The 24,838-nt window shown below is 46.9% G+C and overlaps 3 protein-coding genes across 4 annotated transcripts in view; 1 reads left to right on the top strand and 2 right to left on the bottom strand.

The window, feature by feature from the left end:
* Positions 1–92: 92 nt before the first annotated feature.
* On the bottom strand, positions 93–1,757 carry FAM187A (family with sequence similarity 187 member A). The gene has a single exon (XM_039476993.2). It carries the CDS (start codon positions 1,644–1,646, stop codon positions 402–404), a length of 1,245 nt encoding a protein of 414 aa, XP_039332927.1. The 5' UTR covers positions 1,647–1,757; the 3' UTR covers positions 93–401.
* On the bottom strand, positions 288–6,058 carry DNAAF19 (dynein axonemal assembly factor 19). 2 transcript variants are annotated; one of them, XM_003943608.4, is made up of 4 exons: positions 5,928–6,058; positions 4,655–4,806; positions 4,131–4,263; positions 288–3,126 (listed from the first exon to the last, which is right to left on the bottom strand). In XM_003943608.4, exons 2-4 carry the CDS (start codon positions 4,795–4,797, stop codon positions 2,674–2,676), a joined length of 729 nt encoding a protein of 242 aa, XP_003943657.2. In that variant the 5' UTR covers positions 4,798–4,806; positions 5,928–6,058; the 3' UTR covers positions 288–2,673. The 2 variants fall into 2 exon arrangements, with proteins under 2 accessions (XP_003943657.2, XP_003943658.2); XM_003943609.4 differs by having other exon boundaries at positions 5,957–6,058.
* Positions 6,059–6,312: 254 nt separating this feature from the next.
* The window catches only part of EFTUD2 (elongation factor Tu GTP binding domain containing 2), a 57,608-nt gene continuing 39,082 nt past the window's right edge, over positions 6,313–24,838 (top strand). Inside the window, exons 1-4 of the mRNA XM_003943581.4 lie at positions 6,313–6,419; positions 11,544–11,652; positions 21,210–21,375; positions 22,342–22,420. Of these exons, the coding sequence (XP_003943630.1) occupies positions 11,548–11,652; positions 21,210–21,375; positions 22,342–22,420 (350 nt within the window). The 5' untranslated portion in view covers positions 6,313–6,419; positions 11,544–11,547. The remainder of the gene's footprint in view (positions 6,420–11,543; positions 11,653–21,209; positions 21,376–22,341; positions 22,421–24,838) is intronic.

The raw sequence follows: 24,838 nt of genomic DNA, 5'->3' as shown, positions 1-24,838 counted from the left end.
CTCCCTCCGCTCTATTCTGCCTTCCTCTCCCTGCTACCAGCAACTCAACCAGCACAATCCTCAGAGGCAAGAAAGTAAAACAGCTCAAAGACGATTCAGCACTGATCAGTGTTTACCACTGGACAAATATGAGTTCACTCCTTTCTCTGACCTAAGTGTGAAGTCAGAAAACACGCACGCCCTGGCTAGTTCTATCCTGACCTCAGTCCCCAATCTCCCACCAGCCTCAGGCCCCTCCACTTCTTAGCTCAGGCCCCAGACCTGCCCATGAAAATGGGCACAGATTTGTCCACATGTCCCTACCACAAGTCCCAGCCCAGGGTACCCACCAGAGACATCTGGTATCATTTAACAAACACATTGAAGGACAACAGGTCTTCAGAACTGGGGAGAGAGAAATCCTAGGGGGAGAAGTTGGGACAACAGCTAAATAAGTAACAGCAGCAATGACAGAGGTGAACGGTGACAAAGACTGCTGTGATGAGCAAGTAGCCTATCAGGGTGAGCTCCACGGCTGAGCGAGTCTCAGGATCCGAGAACGAGGCTGGGTAGCGCCCACGAGATGTCACACCCAGCCGGAAGCCAGCAACCCGCACACCCTGCCTCCAGCAATAGTAGATGCCCCGGTCACCCAGCTGGGTGAAGCGGATGTGGAGCTGGTTGCCGTGGTCAATGAACACCCTCATGGACCTGTTGACACCCTTCAGGTACTGTGTGCGGTAGAGGTGCTGGCCGTCTTTGTCCCAGGCCACCGCATGCTCTGGCCGGGCCCCGGGACAGGAGATGATGAGCCCATGGCCCAGTCTCTGCTGATGGAACTGAATAGGCACCTGGGGCACCCAGGGCCGGCTGCCCACCTTTGACACATAGTTAACGATGGCCAGGATGCCCCCCCGGATGGTCTTCTTCTTCTCACAGGGGACCATGCAGCTCCGAACCAGCAGCTCAGGCGTGTGGTCCCTGGCCTTGGTCCGCAGCTTCCTCGGCACAGCCCTTGAGCCACAGGACACCACGTCGGGCACCGCCTTGAGGTAGCGTGGGGAGAGGTCTGGGCTCTGCAGGTAGCAGAGGCCAATGCGCCACTGCTCCCCACGCACCCCGCAGCGGTCACAGGGGGTCCACTCCCAGAAGGTGGTGAAGACACGGAGGCGCCCGTAGTACTCGTCTGCGAAGGGCTCCTGGCCCTCGTCCTGGAAAGTGGCCACCATTCCCTCGCTGCTCTGGATGTCCACATCGTAGGCGTAAAAGTAGTCCCCCTTGCGGGTGCCGCAGAAGTACAGGCCTGAGTCCTCAGGCTGGGCCCTGAAAACCAGCAGGCTGAACATGCGGATGCTGAAGCGGGTCAGCATGTCACTGCCCACATGCACCTGGGCCGCCTCCGTCAGCACCCGCCCATCGAAGTCCGTCAGCACTTTGGTGTGGCTGCTACCCAGGTGCTTTTGATAGAACCAGACTACAGCCAGCACCTCCTCAGGCTTGCAGTGGCAGGGAAGCTCAAAGCTCATGTCGGCCAGGTAGGCTGCATTTTCAAACATCAGGAAAGCGGGGCAGGGGGTCTTCTGAAAAATGTTTTCCTTCTCCACAATTTCAAAGGCCTGGAGACTCCCCCATGCCCACAGGAGCACAGTGGTGAGGGCCAGGTGCATGCCTGAAGGAGGGAAGGGTCAGAGGTGCAGGGCAAAACCGATGTATTAAAGGCTCATGGGGCTCCTAGAAAGCACTGCTGAGCCGAGGCCCCTGGATGAGGAAAGGATTATGCAGCCAGGAAAAGCAGCAACAATCTGCAGAGGGAGCAGCCAAGTACAAGGCAATTTATGCCAAGTGGATATTATATTATATATTATATATGCCCTTCTAACATTCCAGACCCGATCTCAGTCGGCGGGGCGGGGGGACCATTCTAGAACTTGGCCTTCACTCCCCTTTCTAGAACACTGGCACTCACTCAAGAATGGGTCAAAGGAAACCGGAATGAGAAGGGCAGGTGTAAGTGCATGGGCAGGGAAATCTCTGCCTCTGTGCTCCAGGCCCTGCCCTGTGGGCCTGGTGGAAAAGTCTTCCCTTTTGTCAAACTGGAGGATGAAGGAAACCCACCGTCCTGCATATCTGGCCATCCGAGAGGCTGGCTGGACCGGGGCTGATGGCTTAGGGCCTTCCCAGGCTCAACCTGCACAAGAACTGAGCCTCTAGGGGAAAATTCAACAACTCAAATGAGGTAGCATTTGATCATTTGTTGATTAAATGTTCATTTATTGGTTTGGGACTATAAACATTCTTGTTAAGAGCTGTGATGATCAGTGTTTGTTTACCATAAAGATTTTGCTTTTTTGTTTTTCTGAGTGGAGGCTGTAACAGGTACAGCCAGCATTTGGTTGGGTACACACTCATCTCTCAGGGCCAGTAGGCTAGAGGCTTGGCAGACTCTATGGATGGGAAACAAAACTGCTTTCAACTTCCTGAACTCTTGATTGTCCCGTGGATACACACAGTTCAAAATATCGAGACAATGAGGGGCTAGAGAGTGGGAAACTAGATTCCTGTTTTTGCTCTGAAATTTCCAAGTTGAGACAGGAACTAAGTATGGGTTTCTTATTACGGTCCTGCAGAACCCCAAGACAACAACCAAAAACTGCCTTCCATGACCACCGGGACCTCTGAGGGTACCTGGTCACATCAGTCAACCTGGTACAGCCCCAGCAGCTCCTGTAGGAGCCTCTCCTCCTCTTGGAGCCTATCAGACTGCTCCTCCAGACCCTGCTCCTCCCAGCTGAGCCCCTCCTTCATGGGTCTGGGGGGACCCATGGTTTGCAGCTTCTGAAACAAGCTCTTGCATCTCTCTCTCTCCACGTGGCTCAGCAGGCTCAGGTTCAGGGTGAAGCGCCCGGTGGTCGCCAGGCTGCGTAGGATCCCCAGCACTGCTGCCCGGTCAGCTGGCCCCACATGATCAGCCAGTGCCACCAGCAGCTCCCCGAGAAGCCCAAACCCCACATCTGTCTGGAAGAGGCAGCCCAGCTTTGGACCCCCGAGCTGCAGCAGAGCCTGGTAGCGCTCTGGCCCACTCCGCAAGCGTCGTCGCCAATCACGGTAGAAGTCAGCAGCGGTCTCGGGCTGGAGGGGGGTTTTCTCCTGCATCACAAAGGAAGGAAAGGGAGTCAGGAGCTCTTCCAGCTGCTCTGCAACAGTGAGAGTGAGGGGAGCCTGCAGGTCTCCATCTTAGTTCAGTTACTCTCTGAGCACTGGGAAGATTTTGGTCCTTGGAGGCCTCATTTTCAGCTGAGGGAACTGGGGATGACACGGGGTTGGGGGTCAAGGAATCCATGTCATGATTTGAGATTCTCATTTATACTGGAATTTCCTACTCATGAATGGAGACATAGCTCTAGTCTTCAAGAGTAAATCAGGGTTTACTGTAAGCCATGTGGATGGGTTGACTGGAAATCTCAGGAAGAGAGAAAGGAACTCAAGTGAGTGTGAAGGATCTGAATATCGGATCTCTCTCTCAACACTGCACAGAGGATCATTACACTAGACACCATGCAATTCAGAGGCAGAGCAACCCAAACGTGATCTGAGAGTGAAAGTCAAAGAACTAAAGGAAGGTCCCCTTCCCTAGCCCACCTTTCTGACTCATTCTGCCCAGTTCGACTCAGCTTCACCATCTGCTTTTTGTTTTTCTTTCAGGGATTGGAGGCAGAAACCTGTCTCTGTTGGCTTAACATGATAAATAAAGAAGAGGCATGTGTGGTTAAAAAACAAACAAACAAACAAAAAACAGGGGCTGGACACAGTGGCTCATGCCTGTAATCCCAGCACTTTGGGAGGCCAAGGCAGGTGAATCACGAGGTGAAGAGATCGAGACCATCCTGACCAACATGGTAAAACCCCACCTCTGCTAAAAATACAAAAATTAGCTGGGCGTGGTAGTGCACCCCTGTAGTCTCAGCTACTCAGGAGGCTGTGGCAGGAGAATTGCTTGAACCTGGGAGGCGGAGTTGCAGTGAGCCACAGTCGTACCACTGCACTCCAGACTGGAGACAGGGCGAGACTCCGTCTCAAAAAAACCAAACAAACAGGATTGAAGCTTTAGGACAGAGAATCCTGCTGGACTAAAGAGGCAGGGTCTCACCTACCGGGGAGATTTCAGTGGCCGCATCCTGGAAAGTCCTTCCCTGAATAGTGTGACAGTTCCAGGGCACAGCTCTCTTTCCTCCCATCCTATCCTTCCGCTCCAGTGGCTTCAGATGTGATGCAAGGACAATACCCCTGGGGGCAAAGGACAGAAATTAGGTAATGGACTTAATGCTGTGTCTGTGGGCGTAAGATAGCTAGACTTTGCATGGTATAGGATGAACTTGTTGACAGACCAGTACGACCATAATGATAATAACAGTAACAACAGCAGTGATAGCTGACTGCTCTCAGGCACTTCACACATGTCAGACGCTTGTAAGAACTCATTTAATTATAATAACACTTAGGTTTTACAGATAGATAATTGAGTTTCAGAGAGGTTAAGGAAATTGCATAAGATCAAACAGTAGACGGTGGGGCCAGGACTGAAGTAGGACTGATCAAACAGAATGGTTTGATTTCAGAGTTAACTACTACAGTCCAAGATAACGGGAGGGCCTGAGAAAAATGGCAGTGAGCCAACCTGAACTCCTCATAGGAAGCCACCCTCTGTTCCACTGCCCGTAACTTGGCAGCATTCTCCCGTTTGTACTTCTCATCTGCAGTGAGTGCAGCCTGCAGCTCTTTCTCCAGAGTCTTGAAGTCGATGGTGTCATTCCTTTCCATGGCCTGTGCCTGGGAAGGCAAAAGAAATGCACGTCAGCGGAGGGTCAATATCGGGGGATAGAGGGTGTCTCTGGATTATTCGCCAGAACACAAAATGACCTCAAAGCACTCTGGACATCATGTCACTCATATTGGGAGGTGTTACAAAACTCTGGCTTTCTACTTTACAAAGACAAGCTGAATTTCACAGTGAGGACTTACACAAGACTTGCCCCTTAAAACAGAATAGAGTCCTGACTGAATTTGGAGCTCTGTCTTGATTTTTCTCTCTGCCTCTAAAAATACTTTTAATTTTGGTGCTTCAGCGGAGGAGGCATTTGGATCTCAGGATTCATTTCCTTCACTCTTGCACATAGGCTTGTTCTGCAGCAAGTCGTTTAGACAGGGGACCTCACACAAAAGCAGAACTCTTGTTAGTTACCCTGGAGCTGAAGATAACGTTTCATTCTCATTAAATCTCTTTAATGGGGAAGGAGACTTTCACCCAAACCAAATGCAATGACTGAGCAGGAAATCAAGTAGAAGGGGCAGAGGAAGGAGCTCAATGATCCAATCCCCAAAGCCTTCTGTCCAGCCCAGGGCTCACTGTGTTGCCCAGGATAAAGTGCAGTGGCACGATCTCGGCTCACTGAAACCTCTGCCTCCCGGGTTCAAGCAATTTTCGTGCTTCAGCCTCCCGACTAGCTGGGACTACAGGCATGCGCCACCACGCCCAGCCAATTTTTGTATTTTTAGTAGAGATGGGGTTTCACCATATTGCCCAGGCTGGTCTCCAACTCCTGACCTCAAGTGATCTGCGCGCTTCGGCTTCCCAAAGTGCTGGAATTACAGGCGTGAGCCACCGCGCCCGGCCTGCAGAGAGATTCTCTACGTGGCTTCTACTCAGGGCTCTGGCATTTACTTGCGGGACCTCCCTGAACTGCAGATTCCTGGTGAGTTGAGATAGATTTTGTGGCAGAGTCATCACGAACAGCCCTAGCGCAAGGAAGCAGGAGGTCCTCAACTAATCCCATAGCCACCCTACCCCAAAGTGGGGAATCTGAACGCCAAGAAGGGGCTGGGCTGGTCAGTAACCGAACTCAGGTGTCCAGTTCTCAGCCCTCCCCAGACATTTAATAAGTAAAACTAACCCTTCGCCCCCTTAACGAGCCTCCCGGACCTTCACCCCAACAGCTTCGGCCTTGGTCCCCTTCCTTTCTTTGGGGATCCCCTGATAAGCCACAACAGGAGGGCAGCCCAGCACAGACCACGCCCCGCAGCTGTGGTTGCCCAGCAACTGCTCTAACAGCCTAACCATGTGATCTGCCCGAAGGCCCCCCTTTCCGGGTGGTCCCGAGGCGCCTGATCAGATTCGTCTGTCCTCAGGTCTCACCCTTTTTAGAGCAGCCCACGTCTTAGGCTACTCGTCTTGGGGACCCGCTGCTCCGCCGTGCCGGTTCCTGTCTGCGCGGCGGGCATACCTCGAAACTGGTCCTCAGGCAAAGGGTTGTCCTCCCGGGCAGAAAGGCGACTGCGGCGTCTCCGGGGTCCTTCCTGGCGGCGGGCGCAGACGTTTGCTTGGCGTGGGGCGGAAGCGCGGTATTCCGCTGCGGCCTAGGAACGCTTAGCTGAGCAGGCGGGAGGTAAGTTAAAGCAGGTTTGCGGCACGGAAGGGTTGTTCCAGGTGGGATAGGAAATTAAAGAGCGTCAGATATGGAAGAGGTCTTATATGCTGTCTGCCCCTTTCGCTTTACGGATGGGTAAATTGAGGCCTGGAGTGGGAAAAAGAATGGAAGACCCTCTCCGCGTGCCTCCCCCAGGCTTCCGAAGCGCGCACACCCGCACACACCTCGATTCCGGGGCTGCCTCTATAGCCTCCGTCCGTAAAATCGCATCCCTCGGAAGGAGCGGTGCGCTAACTGTCCAGTCCCCTCCCTCACTCCCTCTTCCATTTGTGCCGCCTTCAGCCCTTCTATGCCAGGTTCCCTCCGGCGTTCCCTTTGAGCGCCTCTATCATAGCGGGAAGCCGCAGTGAGGTTTGTTTCCATGAGTCGCTAGTTTTGTGGAACTGGGCAAATCAGCTGCATTCTTTGTTTTTTGTTAGAATCATTTATTCGTTCAACAAATGCTTATTAAGGGCTTGTTCTATGCTAGGCACTGTGCTAAGTGAACAAAGTCCTTACTTAAATTGTAGTTGGGGAAACGAACAGTAAACAAATAACTAGATATATGTCAGCTAGTGATAAATGTATAACTTAAGAATATAATAAAACAGTGAAAGTGGGGGGTTGAGTATGTTTGAGGGACTTAGAATGACAGAGAAGGTGACATTTTAGTGGATACTTGATCGAAATAAAGGAACAAGGTGGAAATATCAAAGGGAAGAGTGTTTTGGACAAAGAGAATGGCAAGTGCCACGGCCGTGAGGCAGCAATGAGCTTGGCTTGTTCCATGAACAGCTTTCTACAAAAATGTCTTCAATCGGCCAGTCACGGTGGCTCACGCCTGTAATCCCAGAACTTTGGGAGGCCGATGCAGACAGATAACCTGATGTCAGGAGTTCAAGACCAGGCTGACCAAAACGGTGAAACCCCCCTCTCTACTAAAAATACAAAAAAAATTAGTCAGGTGTAGTGAGTGGTACACGCCTGTAGTCGCAGCTGTTCTGGAAGCTGAGGCAGGAGACTCGCTTGAACCCACAAGGCAGAGGTTGCAATGAACCGAGATCATGCCATTGTACTCCAGCCTGGGCAACGAGAGGGAAACTGTGTCTCGATAAATAAATAAATAATTTCTTCAGTCAATTGGGGTCTTGGGAGAATGAGGTAAGCATAAATGCAACAGTAGCTTTTTGGAAGTAAAAAGAATCACTATACAGGTGAAAGTTTCCATAATAATTTACGTTTAATTACTGGTCCTTGGAGCTTTAATTCTCTGTCTACATCGAGCACCCAGCAGGTGGCATTGAGGGAGATGGAGGTATCAGTCTAATGCAAGAAATATCAGCATCTTAAATTTTTTTTTTCTTTTTTTTTTAATTTAGAGGTGGGGTCTCTCCATGTTGGCCAGGCTGGTCTCCAACTCCTGACTTCAGGTGATCTGCCCACCTCAGCCTCCCAAAGTGCTGGGATTACAGGCATGAGCCACCGAGCCTGGCCCAGCATCTTAAAATTAAACATCCCATTCAGTTAACATTTATCCAGTTCCTGTTTACACAAGTCTTGGCCACTGGCTGTGTTAACATTGGTGCTTTTTGCTCAACTATTTAAAAATGTAAAATGTGGCCAGGTGTGGTGGCCCATGCCTGTAATCCAAGCACTTTGAGAGCCCAAGGCAGACAGATCACCTGAGGTCAAGAGTTTGAGACTAGCCTGGCCAACATGGTGAAACCCCATCTCTACTAAAAACAAAAATTAGCCAGGTGTGGTGGCACACACCTGTAATCCCAGCTACTTGGGAGGCTGAGACAAGAGAATTGCTTGAACCTGGGAAGTGGAGGTTGCAGTGAGCTGGTATGATGCCACTTCACTTTAGCCTGGGCAACAGAGTGAGACTCTTTGTCTCAAAAAAATAAAAATGTGAAATGCATTCTTAGCTGCAAAAACAGGTGGAGGGGCCAGATTTGGCCACAGGTCAGAGTTTGCCAACTCTTGCCCTAAAGTATTAGGTGAAAAGGCATTGTGTCAGCAGCTTACTGTCAAATCATTTGGGAAAAAGAAAGTTATTTGTACTGTTCTTGCCACCTTTTGGTATTATTTTAAAATTAAATTTAGTTTCAGAAAAGAAGTGAAGGGATGAAGTGGGTACATGGAACACAAGGTTCTCATGTTCAAGAATGGCAAAAAATGATGCCAGCTTAAGTTTGTTGAGCCTGGGTCTCTGCCACATTCCTTACACAGTGTGATTCATTTAATTCTCAACCATTTATGCAGTGAGGATTATTCCTTCTATTTTCCAGTTGAGGGATATGTTCGGAGAGATGCAGTAACTTATCTGAAGTCACGTAGCTGTTAGTAACAAAGTTAGGATTTGAGTCTAAGTCTTCCGACTCCAGATCCCTAATGCTCTAGTCTGTTATTTATTGCTTGTAAACTATAGTTGGTGATGGTAATTAGTACAGTCAACTACTATTTAAGACACAATTAAATACTGATAAAAGTGGAAAAGGCTTTAGTAGGATAGGGGAATGAGAAATTGAAGAGCTAGGAAAGCTTGAAGGAGGTGGCATTTGAAGTGTTTCTTTGAATAGAATTTCAATACCTGAGGTTGAGAAAACCCACAAAACACTTCTTAATTACAAAGGGAAAATGAGTAACTTTACAATGTCGCACCTGGCAAACTTTAATGAAGTGATCAAAGTTATCATTACCACTAATGGGGCAAATTGAAATCATGTATCACCTGATAGGAAACGCACTGAGAACACAGCATCACTTCTATTATATTCCTATCCAAAACACATAACCTGAACGTCATCATAAGATAACATCAGACAACCCCAAATCAAGGGACATCCTTAAGGATGTCAAGTCATGACAGTCCTTGGAAGGAAAGACTGAAGAACTGTTGGAGATTGAAAGAGACTGAAGACATGGGCTGGGTGCGGTGGCTCACGCCTGTAATCCCAGCACTTTGGGAGACCGAGGCAAGTGGATCACCTGAGGTTAGGAGTTCGAGACCAGCCTGGCCAACATGGTAAAACCCTATTTCTACTAATAATATAAAAATTAGCTGGGTGTGGTGCTGCAAGCCTGTAATCTCAGCTAATCCAGAGGCTGAGGCTGGAGAATCACTTGAACCCGGGAGGCAGAGGTTGCAGTGAGCCGAGATCGCGCCACTGTGCTCCAGCCTGGGCAACAAGAACAAAACTCCATCTCAAAAAAAAAACAACAACAACACATGACAACCAAAGGCAAACTTGATCCTGGATTGGATCCTTGGGCATGTAAGATACTGGAACAATTTGTAAAACTTGAATGGGATCTGTAAATTAGGTGGTAGTAACGTGAATATTAATTTTCTGATTTGGATGGTTGTATTGTGGTTATGTAGGAGAATATTCTTGTTTGTAGCAATCACACATGCTGAGGGAGAGGTTGGCAAACTTTTTCTATTAAGGACTGGATAATATTTTAGGCTTTTGTGAGCCATATGGTTTCAGTCCCAACTACTCAACTCTGCTGTTACAGTGTGAAGGCAACTGTAGATGATGTAAATAAATATGCATGGCTGTTTTCCAATGAATTTTTTTTTTTTGAGATGGAGTTTCATTCTGTTTCCCAGGCTGGAGTGCAGCGGCACAATCTCGGCTCACTGCAGCCTCCGCCTCCTGGGTTCAAGGGGTTCTACATCAGCTTCCAGAGTAGCTGGGATTACAGGCATGAGCCACCATACCCAGCTAATTTTTGTATTTTCAGTAGAGACGGGGTGTCACCATGTTGGCCAGGCTGGTCTCAAACTCCTCAGGTGATCCGCCCATCTCGGCCTCCCAAAGTGCTGGGATTACAGGTGTGGGCCACCGTGTCTGGCCTCCCAATGAAACCTTTTTTTTTTTTTTTTTTTTTTTTTTTGAGACAGAGTTTCGCTCTTGTTACCCAGGCTGGAGTGCAATGGCGCGATCTCAGCTCACCGCAACCTCCGCCTCCTGGGTTCAGGCAATTCTCCTGCCTCAGCCTCCCGAGTAGCTCGGATTACAGGCATGTACCACCATGCCCAGCTACTTTTTTGTATTTTTAGTAGAGACGGGGTTTCACCATGTTGACCAGGATGGTCTCGATCTCTTGACCTCGTGATCCACCTGCCTCGGCCTCCCAAAGTGCTAGGATTATAGGCTTGAGCCACCACGCCCAGCCTATGAAACCTTTTTAATAGACACTGACATTAGAATTATTTATAATTAATTTTTGTGTGTCATAAAATATTTTTCTTTGTTTTTTTCTTTGAGATATTTTTTCTTTGAAATATTTTTCTTTGATTTTCTTTGATTCTTAGCTTGAGGGCCATGCAAAAAGAGGTGGAGGGCCAGATTTGGCCACAGGCCAGAGTTTGCCCACTCTTACACTGAAGTATTAGGACGGGCGTCCCCAAATTTTTACGCAGGGGGCCAGTTCACTGTCCCTCAGACCATTGGAGGGCCGCCACATACTGTGCTCCTCTCACTGACCACCAATGAAAGAGGTGCCCCTTCCTGAAGTGCGGGGGGCGGGGGGGGGCGGAGCAGATAAATGGCCTCAGGGGGCCGCATTCGGCCCACGGGCAGTAGTTTGGGGACGCCTGTATTAGGAGGTGATGCGACATTGTGTCAGCAGCTCTTAAATAATTTAGGAAAAAGTAAGGTATGTGTACTATTCTTGCCACTTTTTGATAATCAGTTATTTAAAAATTAAATTTAGTATTAAAAAAGTGGAGGGAGGGGGACCTCCTCTTTGAGCTTTGGAGCCTTCCCTCCCTCTCTCTCTGTACAGGGGAGCTTCTTCCTTCTGTCTTCTTTACTTTTTGCCCATTAAACTCTCCGCTCCTTAAACCTAAAAAAAGAAAAAAGAAAAAAAAAAGTAGAGGGAAGACTACATAAGTAGAGACAAGTAGGGCAGAGACTTGAGGAAAGTACTGAAGTACTGGGCTTTGGAAGGAGCATTCAGTAGGTTGACGTCACTGGAAGGAGGTGTGTGAAAGGGGTCTGGCCAACCATAAGACTAGACTGGTGGGGCCATCACATGGATGTCTTGATTACCTTGTCAGAATCTAACTCTTCTCTCCTTAAATTTTAGAATAATGGATACCGACTTATATGATGAGTTTGGGAATTATATTGGACCAGAGCTTGATTCTGATGAAGATGATGATGAATTGGGTAGAGAGACCAAAGATCTTGATGAGGTAAAACAAATATATTGCTCTTTTCATCTCACTCACTGTTTATTTGTTTATTTAAAACAAAGTCTCTGTTGCCAGGCTGGAGTGTAGTGTCGAAATCTCAGCTCACTGCACCCTCCCACCACCTGGGCTTAAGTGATCCTCCCACCTCAACCTCCCAAGTAGCTTAGACTACAGGCACACACCACCTAATTTTTTTTTATTTTTTGTAGAGACAAAATGGTGCCCAGGCTTGTCTTGAACTCCTGAGCTCAAGCAGTCCACTTGCCTTGGCCTCCCAAAGTGCTAGGATTACAGGCAGAAGCCACCATGCCCAGCCCCCCGATTTTTTTTTTTTTCCTTCTTTCAGAGTCTCACCCTGTTTCCCAGGCAGGAGCGTGGTGGCACCATCTCGGCCCACTGCAGTCCCTGCCTCCTGGGTCCAAGCAATTCTCATGCCTCAGCCTCCTGAGTACCTGGGATTATAGGCATGTGCCACTATGCCTGGCTAATGTTTTTTGTACTTTCAGTAGAGAGAGGGTTTCACTATGTTCTCCAACTCCTGGAGAATCTTCAACTCCTGGCTTAAAGTGATCCACCTACCTCGGCCTCCCAAAGTGGTGGGATTACGGCGTGAGCCACTGCCCTCCATGCCCAACTCCCAATTTTTTTAAAAAAAAAGCAATGAGGCTGGGCGTGGTGGCTCACGCCTGTAATCCCAGCACTTTGGGAGGCTGAGGCGGGTAGATCATGAGGTCAAGCGATCGAGACCATCCTGGTCAACGCGGTGAAACCCCGTCTCTACTAAAAATACAAAAAAGTAGCTCGGCATGGTGGTGCGTGCCTGTAATCCCAGCTACTCAGGAGGCTGAGGCAGGAGAATTGCCTGAACCCAGGAGGCGGAGGTTGCGGTGAGCCGAGATCGCGCCATTGCACTCCAGCCTGGGTAACAAGAGCGAAACTCTGTCTCAAAAAAAAAAAAGCAATGAAATTCTGAATCCTCTATGTTCCTGTAGTAACCTGTGTGCATCTCTTGGTATTGCCCCTTTAGTGACATGACTAGGTGGGGTCTTACACTGCCCCAGCAAAGCTTAGCTACTAAGGTTCCAAAAGAGAATATGTAGTTTCATTGATGAGATGGTTTTGTAATCTGAGCTGTAGCTCATCTGGTAGTAGTTCTTCCATATCCCTGAAGTGTCTTTTAACAGTCATGAATAATTCCCACCTGGAAAAGATATTCTACTATTCCAGCTGCATGCACTAGGAGCTCCCCCACAAGCTCAGGTTTTCAGAGATGCATAAAAACAATAGAAAAGGGCTGGGTGCAGTGGCTCACACCTGTAATCCCAGCAATTTGGGAGGCTGAGGCAGAGGAATCACTTGAGGTCAGGAGTTCGAGACCCAGCCTGGCCAACATGGTGAAACCCCATCTCTACTAAAAATACAAAAATTAGCCAGGCATGGTGGCACACGCCTATATTCCCAGCTACTCGGGAGGCTGAGACAGGAGAATCACTTGAACCCAGGAGGCAGAGGTTGCAGTGAGCCAAGATCACGCCACTGCACTTCGGCTTGAACGACAGAGTGAGATTCCATCTCAAACAACAAACAACAACAACAACAAAGCAGATGACTGTTGTTGAATACTTGGAAGCTAGTGTGAGTTTTATAAAAATAATTTTCTCTTGATTATTAGAATTACTAGGTTGAGACACAGGTCGAGAGTGTGCTGTGGACATGACGTATCTTGATATGGACAAGACATTTAAAGTTTTTTTATTGATTAAACTACCTTTTTAATTTTCTTTTATTTTAAATTTATTTGAGACGGAGTTTCACTCTTGTTACCCAGGCTGGAGTGCAGTGGCACTATCTCGGCTCACCACAACCTCCGCCTCCTGGGTTCAAGCAATTCTCCTGCCTCAGCCTCCTGAGTAGCTGGGATTACAGGCACGCACCATCATGCCCAGCTAATTTTTTGTATTTTTAGTAGAGACGGGGTTTCACCATGTTGACCAGGATGGTCTCGGATCTCTTGACCTCATGATCCACCCGCCTTGGCCTCCCAAAGTGCTGGGATTACAGGCTTGAGCCACCGCGCTTGGCCTTAATTTTCTTTTTAAAAAGAAAGTTTTATGCCCTGGCATGGTGGCTCATGCCTGTAATCCCAGCACTTTGGGAGGCTGAGGCAGGTAGATAACCTGAGGTCAGGAGTTTGAGACCAGCCTGGCCAACATGGTGAAACTCTGTCTCTACTAAAATACAAAAGTTAGCTGGGCAGGGTCGCCTGTGCCAGTAATCCCAGCTACTCAGGCTAAGGCAGGAGCATTGCTTGAACCCAGAGGTGGAGGTTGCAGTGAGCTGAGATCACACCACGGCACTCTAGCCTGGGAGACACAGTGAAGCTCCTCAAAAAAAAAAAAAGAAGTTTTGGCCAGGCATGGTGGCTCACGCCTGTAATCCCAGCACTTTAGGAGGCTGAGGTCGGCGGATCACTAGGTCAGGAGATCAAGACCATCCTGGCCAACGTGATGAAATCCTGTCTCTACTAAAATACAAAAACTGAGCCAGGCATGGTGGCGTGTGCCTGTAGTCCCAACTATTTGGGAGGCTGAGGCACGAGAATCACTTGAACCCAGGAGGCAGAGGTTGCAGTGAACCGAGATTGTGCCACTGTACTCCAACCTGGTGACAGAGCAAGGCTTCATCTCAAAAAACAACAACAGCAACAAAAACGGTTTTACGGTGTGTTTTTTTTTAAATATAAGTATTTCACAAATGCATTCTCATTCAAACTGTGTTGATAGAAAGGTTTTGTTCCATTCACTCTCCTTCCCTAGTTAACCTCTGTAACTCATGATGTCCTAGTGAAAAGAACATGGGCTGGATCGTAATACAATTAGGGGAGATCACAGTTGATTGAACAGTGGGAGGCAAAGATTTTTTATTAATAGGTCACCAGCAGAGCTCTTGTGACGTGTCCTAGACATCTGTGTTTGGTCTTGTCCTTTTCAACTTAAAAAAAATTTATTTAAATTGAGAAAAGGTTTCACCGTGTTGCCCAGGCTGATCTTGAACTCCTAGGCTCAAGCAATCTACCTGCCTTAGCCTCCCAAAATGCTGATATTACAAGTGTGAACCACTGTGCCCCGTCATTCAACCTTTTTATCAGTGATTTGGGGGAAGATAGGGAACAGAGGTTTATCTGATTTGCACATGACATAAAGCTAATATATTGGATAACAGAATCTAAATTCAAAGTGATCCCAACAAACCTGAATTCTGGACTAAAAACTCAATAATAGGCCAGGTGTGGTGGCTCACACCTGTAATCCCAGCACTTTGGAAGGCCAAGGTGGACAGATCATTTGAGTTCAGGAGTTCGAGACCAGCCTGGCCAACGTGGTGAAACCCTGTGTACTAAAAATACAAAAATTAGCTGGGTGTGGTGGTGTGTGCCTGTAATCCCAGCTACTCAGGATGCTGAGGCAGGATTTTTTGCTGGAGGGGTGCGGGGTGAGGGCAGGTGGAATTGGCAAGTAACAGAGTTTCTTTTTAGGATGATGAAAATGATCTAAAATTAATTGTGATGATGGTTGCACAATCCTGCAAATATACTAAAAACTGTTGAATTATGCATTTAAAATGGATAGATTGTATAGAATGTGAATTATGTCTTTATAAAGCTAATAACAAAAAACTTTTAAAAATAAAGAATGATGGGCTGGGCGGGGTGGCTCATGCCTGTAATCCCAGCACTTTGGGAGGCCAATGTGGGTGGATCACAAGGTCAGGAGTTTGAGACCAGCCTGGCTATCATGATGAAACCCCGTCTGTACTAAAAATACAAAAGTTAGTCCGACGTGGTGGCACGTGCCTATAGTCCCAGCTACTCGGGAGGCTGAGGCAGGAGAACTGCTTGAGCTCAGGAGGCAGAGGTTGCAGTGAGCCAAGATGAAGCCACTACACTCCAGCCTGGGTGACAGAGCAAGACTGTGTCTCAAAAAGAAATAAATAAAGAATGATGGCCTAAATAAACACAGTGGCTTCACACCTATAATCCTAGCACTTTGGAAGGTCAAGGCAGGAGGATTGCTTGAACCCAGAAGTTTGAGACCGGCCTGGGCAGTGTAGTGAGACCCCATTTCTACAAAAATTTTTCAAAATTAGCCGTGCATGGTGGCACATGCCAGTTATCACAGCTACTCAGGAGACTGAGGCAGGAGGATGGCTTGAGCCCAGGAATTTGAGGTAGCAATAAGCTATAATCATGCCGTTGCACTCCAGCCTGGGCAACAGAGTGAGACCCTGTGAAGGTTTTTACCTCGGTAGAGACAGTTGAGTCACTCATACTCTTTGGTTCTTACTCCTCAGTTTCATTGCTATGCAAAGCTCTGCTGTCATTTAATTAATTGGTTAATTCCCATTTATGTCATTCCCATAGCTGCCACCATAGTAATCTTTCTAATTTATGTATGTTTCTTTTTCTGTGAGTTGCATAGTGTGTGTATATTTTAAGTAAATGGTATCATCGTTTGCATTGTTCTGTTGGGTTATATTCCCAAGAGCAGAGTTGCTGGTTATAGGGTATTTTATATATCTCTATATATGCTTATTGTATTTATACTTAGTTAATATGTTTCTACTAAGTATTGTCAGATTGCCCTTTAGCATGACTGTACTAGTCTGCCCTCTTTCCAGCAGAATGAGGGTTATAACCTCCTAGTCCACAAGATGCATAGATTTTTAAAAAATTTTTATTGAGGTATATAATAGTAGAGATGCATAGATCTTGGTAATGGAGACGGGAAAGATAGATATCCATTCTAAGGCTGGGTGCAGTGACTCACACCTATAATCCTAGCACTTTGGGAAGCTGAGGTTGGGGGTAACCTGAGGTCAACAGTTCGAGACCAGCCTGGCAAACATAATGAAACCCCATCTCTACTAAAAATACAAAAATGAGCTGGGCATGGTGGCACGTGCCTATAGTCCCAGCTATTCGGGAGGCTAAGACAGGAGAATCTCTTGAAACCTGGGAGGCGAAGGTTGCAGTGAGCCAAGATCGTGCCAGTATACTCCAACTTGGGCAACAAGAGTAAAATTCCATCTCAAAAAAAAAAAGATTTAAATTTTTTTTTTTTTTTTTTGGAGACAGAGTCTCGCACTGTTACCCAGGCTATAGTGCAGTAGTGACATCTCAGCTCACTGCAGTCTCTGCCTCCTGGGTCCAAGCAATTCTCCTGCCTCAGCCTCGAGAGTAGCCGGGACTACAGGCATGCACCACCATGCCCAGGTAATTTTTTGTATTTTTATTAGAGACGAGTTTCACCATGTTGGCCAGGATGGTCTTGATCTTCTGACCTTGTGATCCGCCTGCCTTGGCCTCCCAAAGTGCTGGGATTACAGGCGTGAGCCACTGCGCCTGGCCCAAAAAAATTTTTTTTAAAAGGCAATGATAAAAGAATGTTTAGTTTTATTTTAGACTTGTTGAATTGAGCTACTGTAGACTCCGGTAGAAATAATTACAGGTAGTCAGGAATCATTATATAAAATCCTGCAGTTAGATTCATAATCTGTTCAGCGGTATGGGGCAGGAGAAAACTGGCTTGATAGCTATTTTGGAGCCACTACCAGTAGGAGATATGTGGCTGCCAAAAGAGCTAATATAATCTTAGGCCACCTTAGTAGAAGTAGAGTATAAGATGGTAGGAGGTAGCCAGTCTCACCACTGGAGGCTTTTGTGTTCGTAAGGAAGAGGTTGGCATGCTGGAATTTGTGTGAAGGAAAACAAGCCCCCACCAGTCCCTCTACCCACCTGCCTACATCTGTACTCATATATGATGCCTTTCCTTCTGTTCTTATGAATGATTTGTTCATGTTTCTGTCTGCTACAAACTAATCCCATCCCTTCTCACCACTCAAGACCTTTGTTTGGCAATTCTCCCCCGTCTCCTGTGCCACCACCAGTTTTCCCTGTCTACTGGATCATCCCTGATCCCTGTCAGCATACACAGATGAATGTTTTCTTTTTTTTTTTTTCTTTTTTTTTTTTTTTTGCAACGGAGTCTCGCTCTTGTTGCCCAGGCTAGAGTGCAATGGCGGGATCTCAGCTCACCACAACCTCCACCTCCCAGGTTCAAGTGATTCTCCTGCCTCAGCCTCCCAAGTAGCTGGGATTACCAGCACCCACCAGCACCCACCACCACGCCCAGCTAATTTTTTGTATTTTTAGTAGAGGTGGGGTTTCAACATGTTGGCCAGGCTGGTCTCAAACTCCTGACCTCAGGCGATCCACCTACCTCGGCCTCCCAAAGTGCTGGGATTATAGGCATGAGCCACAGTGCCCAGCCAAAATGTTATCATTTTATCCTAAAACTCTGTCTTAACCCCCATATTCCCGTTTATTTACCTCCAGATTTTCCCTTCTTTCCAATGAAGCACATCTCAAATTAGTTGTTCATATTTGCTGTCTCCAGATCCTCTCTTCCCATTTTCCTTCAAACCCACTTCCATCCTTTTGCCTCTCCCATTCCAGACTGCTCTTGTCAAGGTCACAGTGACGTCTGCCTTGCTAAATTCCAGAGTCAGTTCCCAGCCCTCATCCTACATGACCTGCCAGCATTGTCTGACCCAGCTGATCATTCCCTCCTCTAAAATACTCTCTTCCTTTGGCTTTCAGAGAACCCCTGGTTTTCCTCCTCACTGACCATCCCTTCTTAGCCTTTGCTGCTGCTTCCTCATCATCTCCCTGACCTCCAAATGTCAGCAGGCCCAGGGCCTCAAACCTCTTCTGTGTCTACACTCACTCCCATGGTAATCTCATCCAGCCTATCAAATAACTTATTCACTACGACTCAGATTTGTATCTCCAATCTGGACTTTCCTCTTGAATGTCGTGTTTGTATGTCCAGCTTCCTACATGGTATCTCTACTTGATGTCTAACAGGGAATCTCAAGCCTGGCATATCTCACATGCAAGGACTGAGCTTTCCCCGCCCCGCTTCCCAACCTGCTCTTACAGTCTTTCTTCCTCATCTCAATAAAGGCAATGTTGTTTTCCAGTGCTTAGATCAAAAACCTTGCTGGTTCTCTTTTTTCTCATACCTCCTTTCAATTCATTAGAAAACATTTTTGACTCTGCCGTTGTAATGTATCCAGAATTCAGCCTCTCCTCACCACCTTCCCAGTTCCTACTCTGTCTAGTCCAGGCCACCACCTCTGTTACTTCTTTCCTGGATTACCGCAGTAGCCTCCTAACTAATCTCCTTGCTTCTAGTGTATTCTCAGCATTGGAGCTGGAGTGGTTCTTTTAAAACAGAAGTCTGATCATACCACTTCTCTGCTCCAAACCCCTGGTGCAGGGTTTCTTCATCTCAGCACCACTGACATTGGGGCCAGATAATTCTTTCTGTGAGGATTCTGTGTGTTGTAGGATGTTTAGCAGCATCCATGGCCTCTACCCACTGGGTGCTAATGGCACCTGTCCCCTGACTTTTGCTCTAGAGTAAAAGTAGAGTCCAGTTTCTTAGAGCCCTCCGGAAGATCCTGCATACTCGCCTCCCATGTGATAGCTTACTGTTCCCCATCCTTCACTCCATTCTCACCATATCGATTTGCTTGCTAAACCTCAAAGTTGCCACATGTTCTTGGCTCTGGGCCTTTTCATTTGCTCTTTCCTTAGCTGATTAGAATGCTCTTATTCCCCCATATTCCTGTTTATTTACCTTCAGATTTTCTCAGGTACCAGTAGAGCTTACTCTCTCTGCAGATTTTTCTCTCCAGTAGCACCTCTTTTTCCTTCATTGTTTTATTACTAACACCTAGAGCAGTGCTTGGCACATATTAAGTGCTCAGTAAGTGTTTACTGAATGAATGAATGAATAAATCAGGATGTTTTGGGGCATAAAGGGTGACCTGGTAGCCACTTTAGATTATTTGGAAGACTTTTTAGCAGAAGTGAGAATGTCTTCATTAATGTTGCATGTGACCATAGATTAATTTTTAAGGAGGTAGATTTGAAGTTATTTAATTGTAAAGTGTACAATTTATGGCTTTTCAGGTATTCACAGAGTCATGCAACTGTCATCACAGTCGATCTTAGAACATTTTCATTACCTCAGAAAAAAACTCCACACTCACTAACCATTTCCCTCCCACCCACACCTACCCTGCCAGCCCTGGGCAGTCTGATTTCTGTCTATGTAGATTTCCTATTCTGGATACTTTCACATAAATGGAATCATATAATATGCAGCTTTTTCCTTCTGGCATCTTTACTCAGCATCATGTTTTCAAGGCTCATCTATATTGCAGCATGTGTGTACCGATAGCAAGTGTATATATTTGGTTTGTTTTTGTTGCCAATAATCTGTTGTTTGGACATACCACATGTCATTTATCCAGTCAACAGTGGATTGACATTGGGTTGTTCCCACTTTTTGGCTATTATAAATAATGCCACTATGAACACTGATTTCTCAGTTTTTATGTGGCCGTTAAGTTTTCATTTGTCTTGGATGTATACTTAGGAGTGGACTTGCCGGGTCATATGTAACTGTTGAACATCTTGAGGAACTACCAAACTATTTTCCAAAGCAGCTGCACCTTTTCCCCATCAGCATTGTGTGAGGTTTCAGTTTCTCCACATCCTTACCAGCACCTGTTACTATATATCACAAAGTTATTTTCCAAAAACAATTCTGTGGATATAAGTGAAAATTTTAAAGGTATAGGCTTATCCCCAGTTTTTACCTCTGGCTTCTGGTTTCTGCCCTTGGAGAAAGTTACTTTTCTTCCCCCTAAAAGGCTATGTTCCCGGGCGCGGTGGCTCAAGCCTGTAATCCCAGCACTTTGGGAGGCCGAGGCGGGTGGATCACGAGGTCGAGAGATCGAGACCATCCTGGTCAACATGGTGAAACCCCGTCTCTACTAAAAATACAAAAAATTAGCTGGGCATGGTGGCACGTGCCTGTAATCCCAGCTACTCAGGAGGCTGAGGCAGGAGAATTGCCTGAACCCAGGAGGCGGAGGTTGCGGTGAGCCGAGATCGCACCATTGCACTCCAGCCTGGGTAACAAGAGCGAAACTCCGTCTCAAAAAAAATAAAAATAAAAAATAAAAAAATAAAAATAAAAAAAAGCCTATGTTGTAATTTGTTTTCTCGTCTCAACCCACTTGTGACTAGTGGCCCACATTCAGAAAGGGGCCAACTAGAACGCTCTTTTGAGGCAATTCTCCTGCCTCCGCTTCCCTCATAGCTGGGATTATAGGCGTCTGCCACCATGCCTGGCTAGTTTTTGTATTTTTAATAGAGATAGAGTTTCACCATGTTGGCCAGGCTGGTCTCGAACTCCTGACCTCAAGTGATCCACCGGCCCCGTCTTCCCGAAGAGCTGGCCTTGGCTTAGAGTCTTCTTTTTGTGAAGGGTCTCACAGGAGTGGAACCTGCCCCACTGGCATAGAGCTCATAATAAGAAGCTGACCAGCATGTACAGTCACTGCTCTTACTCATGGAAGGTGGTCAGATATCAAACAGGAAAAGCATGTGCCTCTTCAGTTCTTCTCCCTCTTGCTTTCAGATGGATGATGATGACGACGACGATGACATAGGGGATCATGACGATGACCACCCTGGGATGGAGGTGGTGCTGCATGAGGACAAGAAGTACTACCCAACAGCCGAGGAGGTGTATGGCCCTGAGGTGGAGACCATAGTTCAAGAGGAAGACACTCAGCCTCTCACAGGTACGCCAGGAGGAGCTGGGCTGTGAGGAGGTGAAACTGAAACCTGGAAACTTCGTTTCATAGCTGTCAGCAAATGAATTGATCAGTTTTTCTTTACTACCTTCCAGTACTATTTCTGGATTAAGAGTCAGTTAATCCTCTTTTAATATTTAGTAAAGCTCTTTAACTAGTTACTAAGCAAATAAGAGTTATTTCTTATCTGCTGTCAGTTTAGGTTCATGAAGACTGCCATTTAGTTTATTTACCCTGTGGCCTGATATGTTTTTCCATTCGAATAACCCCAGCCCTTTTAACCGGTTCTCATAATGTATATTGTCCATTTCTTTTTCTTTTTTTGAGACGAAATCTTACGGGGAGCCACTGCAACCAGCCCTATTGTCCATTTCTTAAACGTTTTCATAGGCTGGAAGTGGTGGCTCACGCCTGTAATTCCAGCACTTTGGGAGGCTGGAGCAGGAGGATTGCCTGAGCCCAGCAGTTCAAGACCAACCTGGGCAACATGGCGAAACCCCATCTCAATAAAAATTACAAAAATTAGCCGGGCATGGTGGTGGATGCTTTCCAGTAACTCAGGAGACTAAGGCAGGAGGATCGCTTGATGGTGTCACAGGTACACTTCAGCCTGGGTAACAGAGTAAAACCCTGTGTCCAAAAAAAAAAAAAAGTTTTTATTGATCTTCTGGAACTGACTTTGACCTCAGCCTACATCCATTCCCTCTCCATTCTTCCCACTCTCCCTCAAAATGAAGTCCAGACTCCTCTTTCCCCAATTCAAGGCCCTTCACTGTCTCATGCCAAACAGCATTTCCAAAACCTTCTCAACATATGAGTGATCCTTGAGAGTAAAATAAACGGATGTCATACGTCATACATTCTGAAAGGTCAGTCTAATGGTATAGTGCTTTGTATTTTTATGTTTTATGCCTACCTACACATCACTACCTTTTTTTTTTTTTTTTCTTATAGAACCCATTATTAAGCCAGTAAAAACCAAGAAATTCACTCTGATGGAGCAGACGTTACCTGTTACGGTGTATGAGATGGAGTAAGTTATAAGGTTGCTCAGCTTCTCTGTAGGAATGCTGTGGGTTCATGTTTTGTTCTGTTTTGTTTTGTTTTGTTTTGTTTTGTTTTGTTTTGTTTTGTTTTGTTTTGTTTTTTGAGATAGAGTCTTGTTCTGTCACTAGGTGCCAGGCTAGAGTGCAGTGGCACGATCTCAGCTCACTGCAACCTCCTCCTCTCGGGTTCAAGCAATTTTCCTGCCTCAGCCTCCCGAGTAGCTGGGACTACAAGCGCACGCCACCTCGCCCAGCTAATTTTTGTTTTTTTGAGACGGAGTTTCGCTCTTGTTGCCCAGGTGGAGTGCAATGGCGCATTCTCGGCTCACCGCAACCTCCGCCTCCTGGGTTCAAGCAATTCTCCTGTCTCAGCCTCTCAAGTAGCTGGGATTACAGGCATGTGCCACCACGTCCGGCTAATTTTTTGCATTTTTAAATAGAGACGGGGTTTCACCATGTTGGCCAAGATGATCTCGATCTCTTGACCTCATGATCTACCCCCCTCGGCCTCCCGAAGTGCTGGGATTACAGGCGTGAGCCGCCGCATCCGGCCCTAATTTTTGTATTTTTGAGTAGAGACAGGGTTCACCATGTTGGCCAGGATGGTCTCGATCTCTTGACCTCATGATCCGCCCACCTCGGCCTCCCAAAGTGCTGGGATTACAGGCCTGAGCCACCGTGCCTAGCCGACTGGGTTCATGTTTTTATAGAGATAGGAGGTGGTTTGTGGCTGAAATTGCCAGTAAGTTATGGCAGCACATATCTCCATGTGCTAATGTGGCTGCTGGGATATTTGGGCTTAGTCTTGTCTCTTAGTGCTCATCCAGGTGTTAGTTGTTTCCTCTTCCAGATCTTTAGTTTGATATTGAAAACCAGCCTTTAGGACAGACTTGGGCATTATAGTTAACACTGTTGGGTCCACCAGAGTCAATAGTTAGGTCCACCAGAGTCAAAACAGCCTGTTTTGACTCAGTAAGACTGATGAGTATTTTAGGAACATATTAGCTCTTTATTTCGTTTTTGTTGTTGTTTTAAGACAATGTCTCATTTTGTTGCCCAGGCTGGAGTGCAGTGGCATGATCATGGCTCATTGCAGCCTTGACTTCTTAGGCTCAATAGATCTATCAGTTGCATCCTCCCAAGTAGCTGGGACTACAGGAACACACCACCACACCTGGCTAATTTTTGTGTATTTTATAGGGCTTTATTGTGTTGCCCAGGCTGGTCTCAAACTTCTTTGCTCAAATGATTCTCCTGCCTTAGCTTCCCAAAGTGCTGAGATTACAGGCGTGAGCCAACTGTGCCCCAGCCCTCCACTCATTATTTTGAAAAGGAGAGCAGAAGCAGGTGGATATATGTGTAGGATCATTTAGGTGCTCTCTGTCTCTGTCTCTCTTTTTTTGTTGTTGTTGTTGAGACAGAGTCTCGTGTTGCCCAGGCTGGGGTGCAGTGGTGTGATCTTGACTCACTACAACCTCCACTTCCCAGGTTCAGATGATTCTCCTGCTTCAGCCTCCCCAATAGCTAGGATTACGGGCACGTGCCACCACGCCTGGCTAATATTTCTGGTATAGATGGGGTTATATCATGTTAGCCAGGCTGGTCTCAAACTCCTGACCTCAGGTGATCCGCCCACCTCAGCCTCCCAAAGTGCGGGGATTATAGGCATGAGCTGCTGTGCCTGGCTTCTTTTTTTTTTTTTTGAGACAGACTCGTACTCTGTCACCCAGGCTGGTGTGCAGTGGTGCAGTCTAGTCTCTGCAGCCTTGGGCTTAGGCGGTTCTCCCACCTCAGCCTTTTGAGTAGCTGGGATTACCAGTGTGTGCCACTGCACCTGGCAATTTTTAAATTTGTTGTAGCAATGGAGTCTTGCTAGGTTGTCCAAGCTGGTCTTGAACTTCTGGCCTCAAGCAGTTCTTCCACTTTGGTCCCCAAAGTGCTGGGATTGCAGGTGTAAGCCACTATGCCCAGCCATTTAGTCTCTTTATACTCTAAACTATTATGGAAAACATTTTCGCCGGGCGTGGTGGCTCAAGCCTGTAATCCCAGCACTTTGGGAGGCCGAGGCGGGTGGATCACAAGGTCAAGAGATCGAGACCATCCTGGTCAACATGGTGAAACCCGTCTCTACTAAAAATACAAAAAAAAAATTAGCTGGGCATGGTGGCGTGTGCCTGTAATCCCAGCTACTCAGGAGGCTGAGGCAGGAGAATTGCCTGAACCCAGGAGGCGGAGGTTGCAGTGAGCCGAGATCGCACCATTGCACTCCAGCCTGGGTAACAAGAGTGAAACTCCGTCTCAAAAAAAAAAAAAAAAAAAAAAAAGAAAACATTTTCACTAGCAAAATATACTTGTATGGTCCTCATATATTGAAATGCTTATGACTTATTAGATAACAAAGCTTT

Source organism: Saimiri boliviensis, chromosome 17 (genome assembly GCF_048565385.1).
Source record: "Saimiri boliviensis isolate mSaiBol1 chromosome 17, mSaiBol1.pri, whole genome shotgun sequence".
Lineage (NCBI taxonomy): Eukaryota > Metazoa > Chordata > Mammalia > Primates > Cebidae > Saimiri > Saimiri boliviensis.
The sequence above is the reverse complement of the archived record's forward strand: the minus strand, read 5'-3'. Positions and strand labels throughout refer to the sequence as shown.

Bases quoted from the DNA above. Each gene is read 5' to 3' on its own strand.
- FAM187A (XM_039476993.2), bottom strand. From the start codon at position 1,646: ATGCACCTGGCCCTCACCACTGTGCTCCTGTGGGCATGGGGGAGTCTC.
- DNAAF19 (XM_003943608.4), bottom strand. From the start codon at position 4,797: ATGGAAAGGAATGACACCATCGACTTCAAGACTCTGGAGAAAGAGCTG. The intron at 4,264-4,654 runs GTTGGCTCACTG...CTTTGCCCCCAG, and splicing joins GCTTCCTATGAGGAGTTCAG to GGGTATTGTCCTTGCATCAC. The intron at 3,127-4,130 runs GTAGGTGAGACC...TTTGTGATGCAG, and splicing joins CGGCCACTGAAATCTCCCCG to GAGAAAACCCCCCTCCAGCC.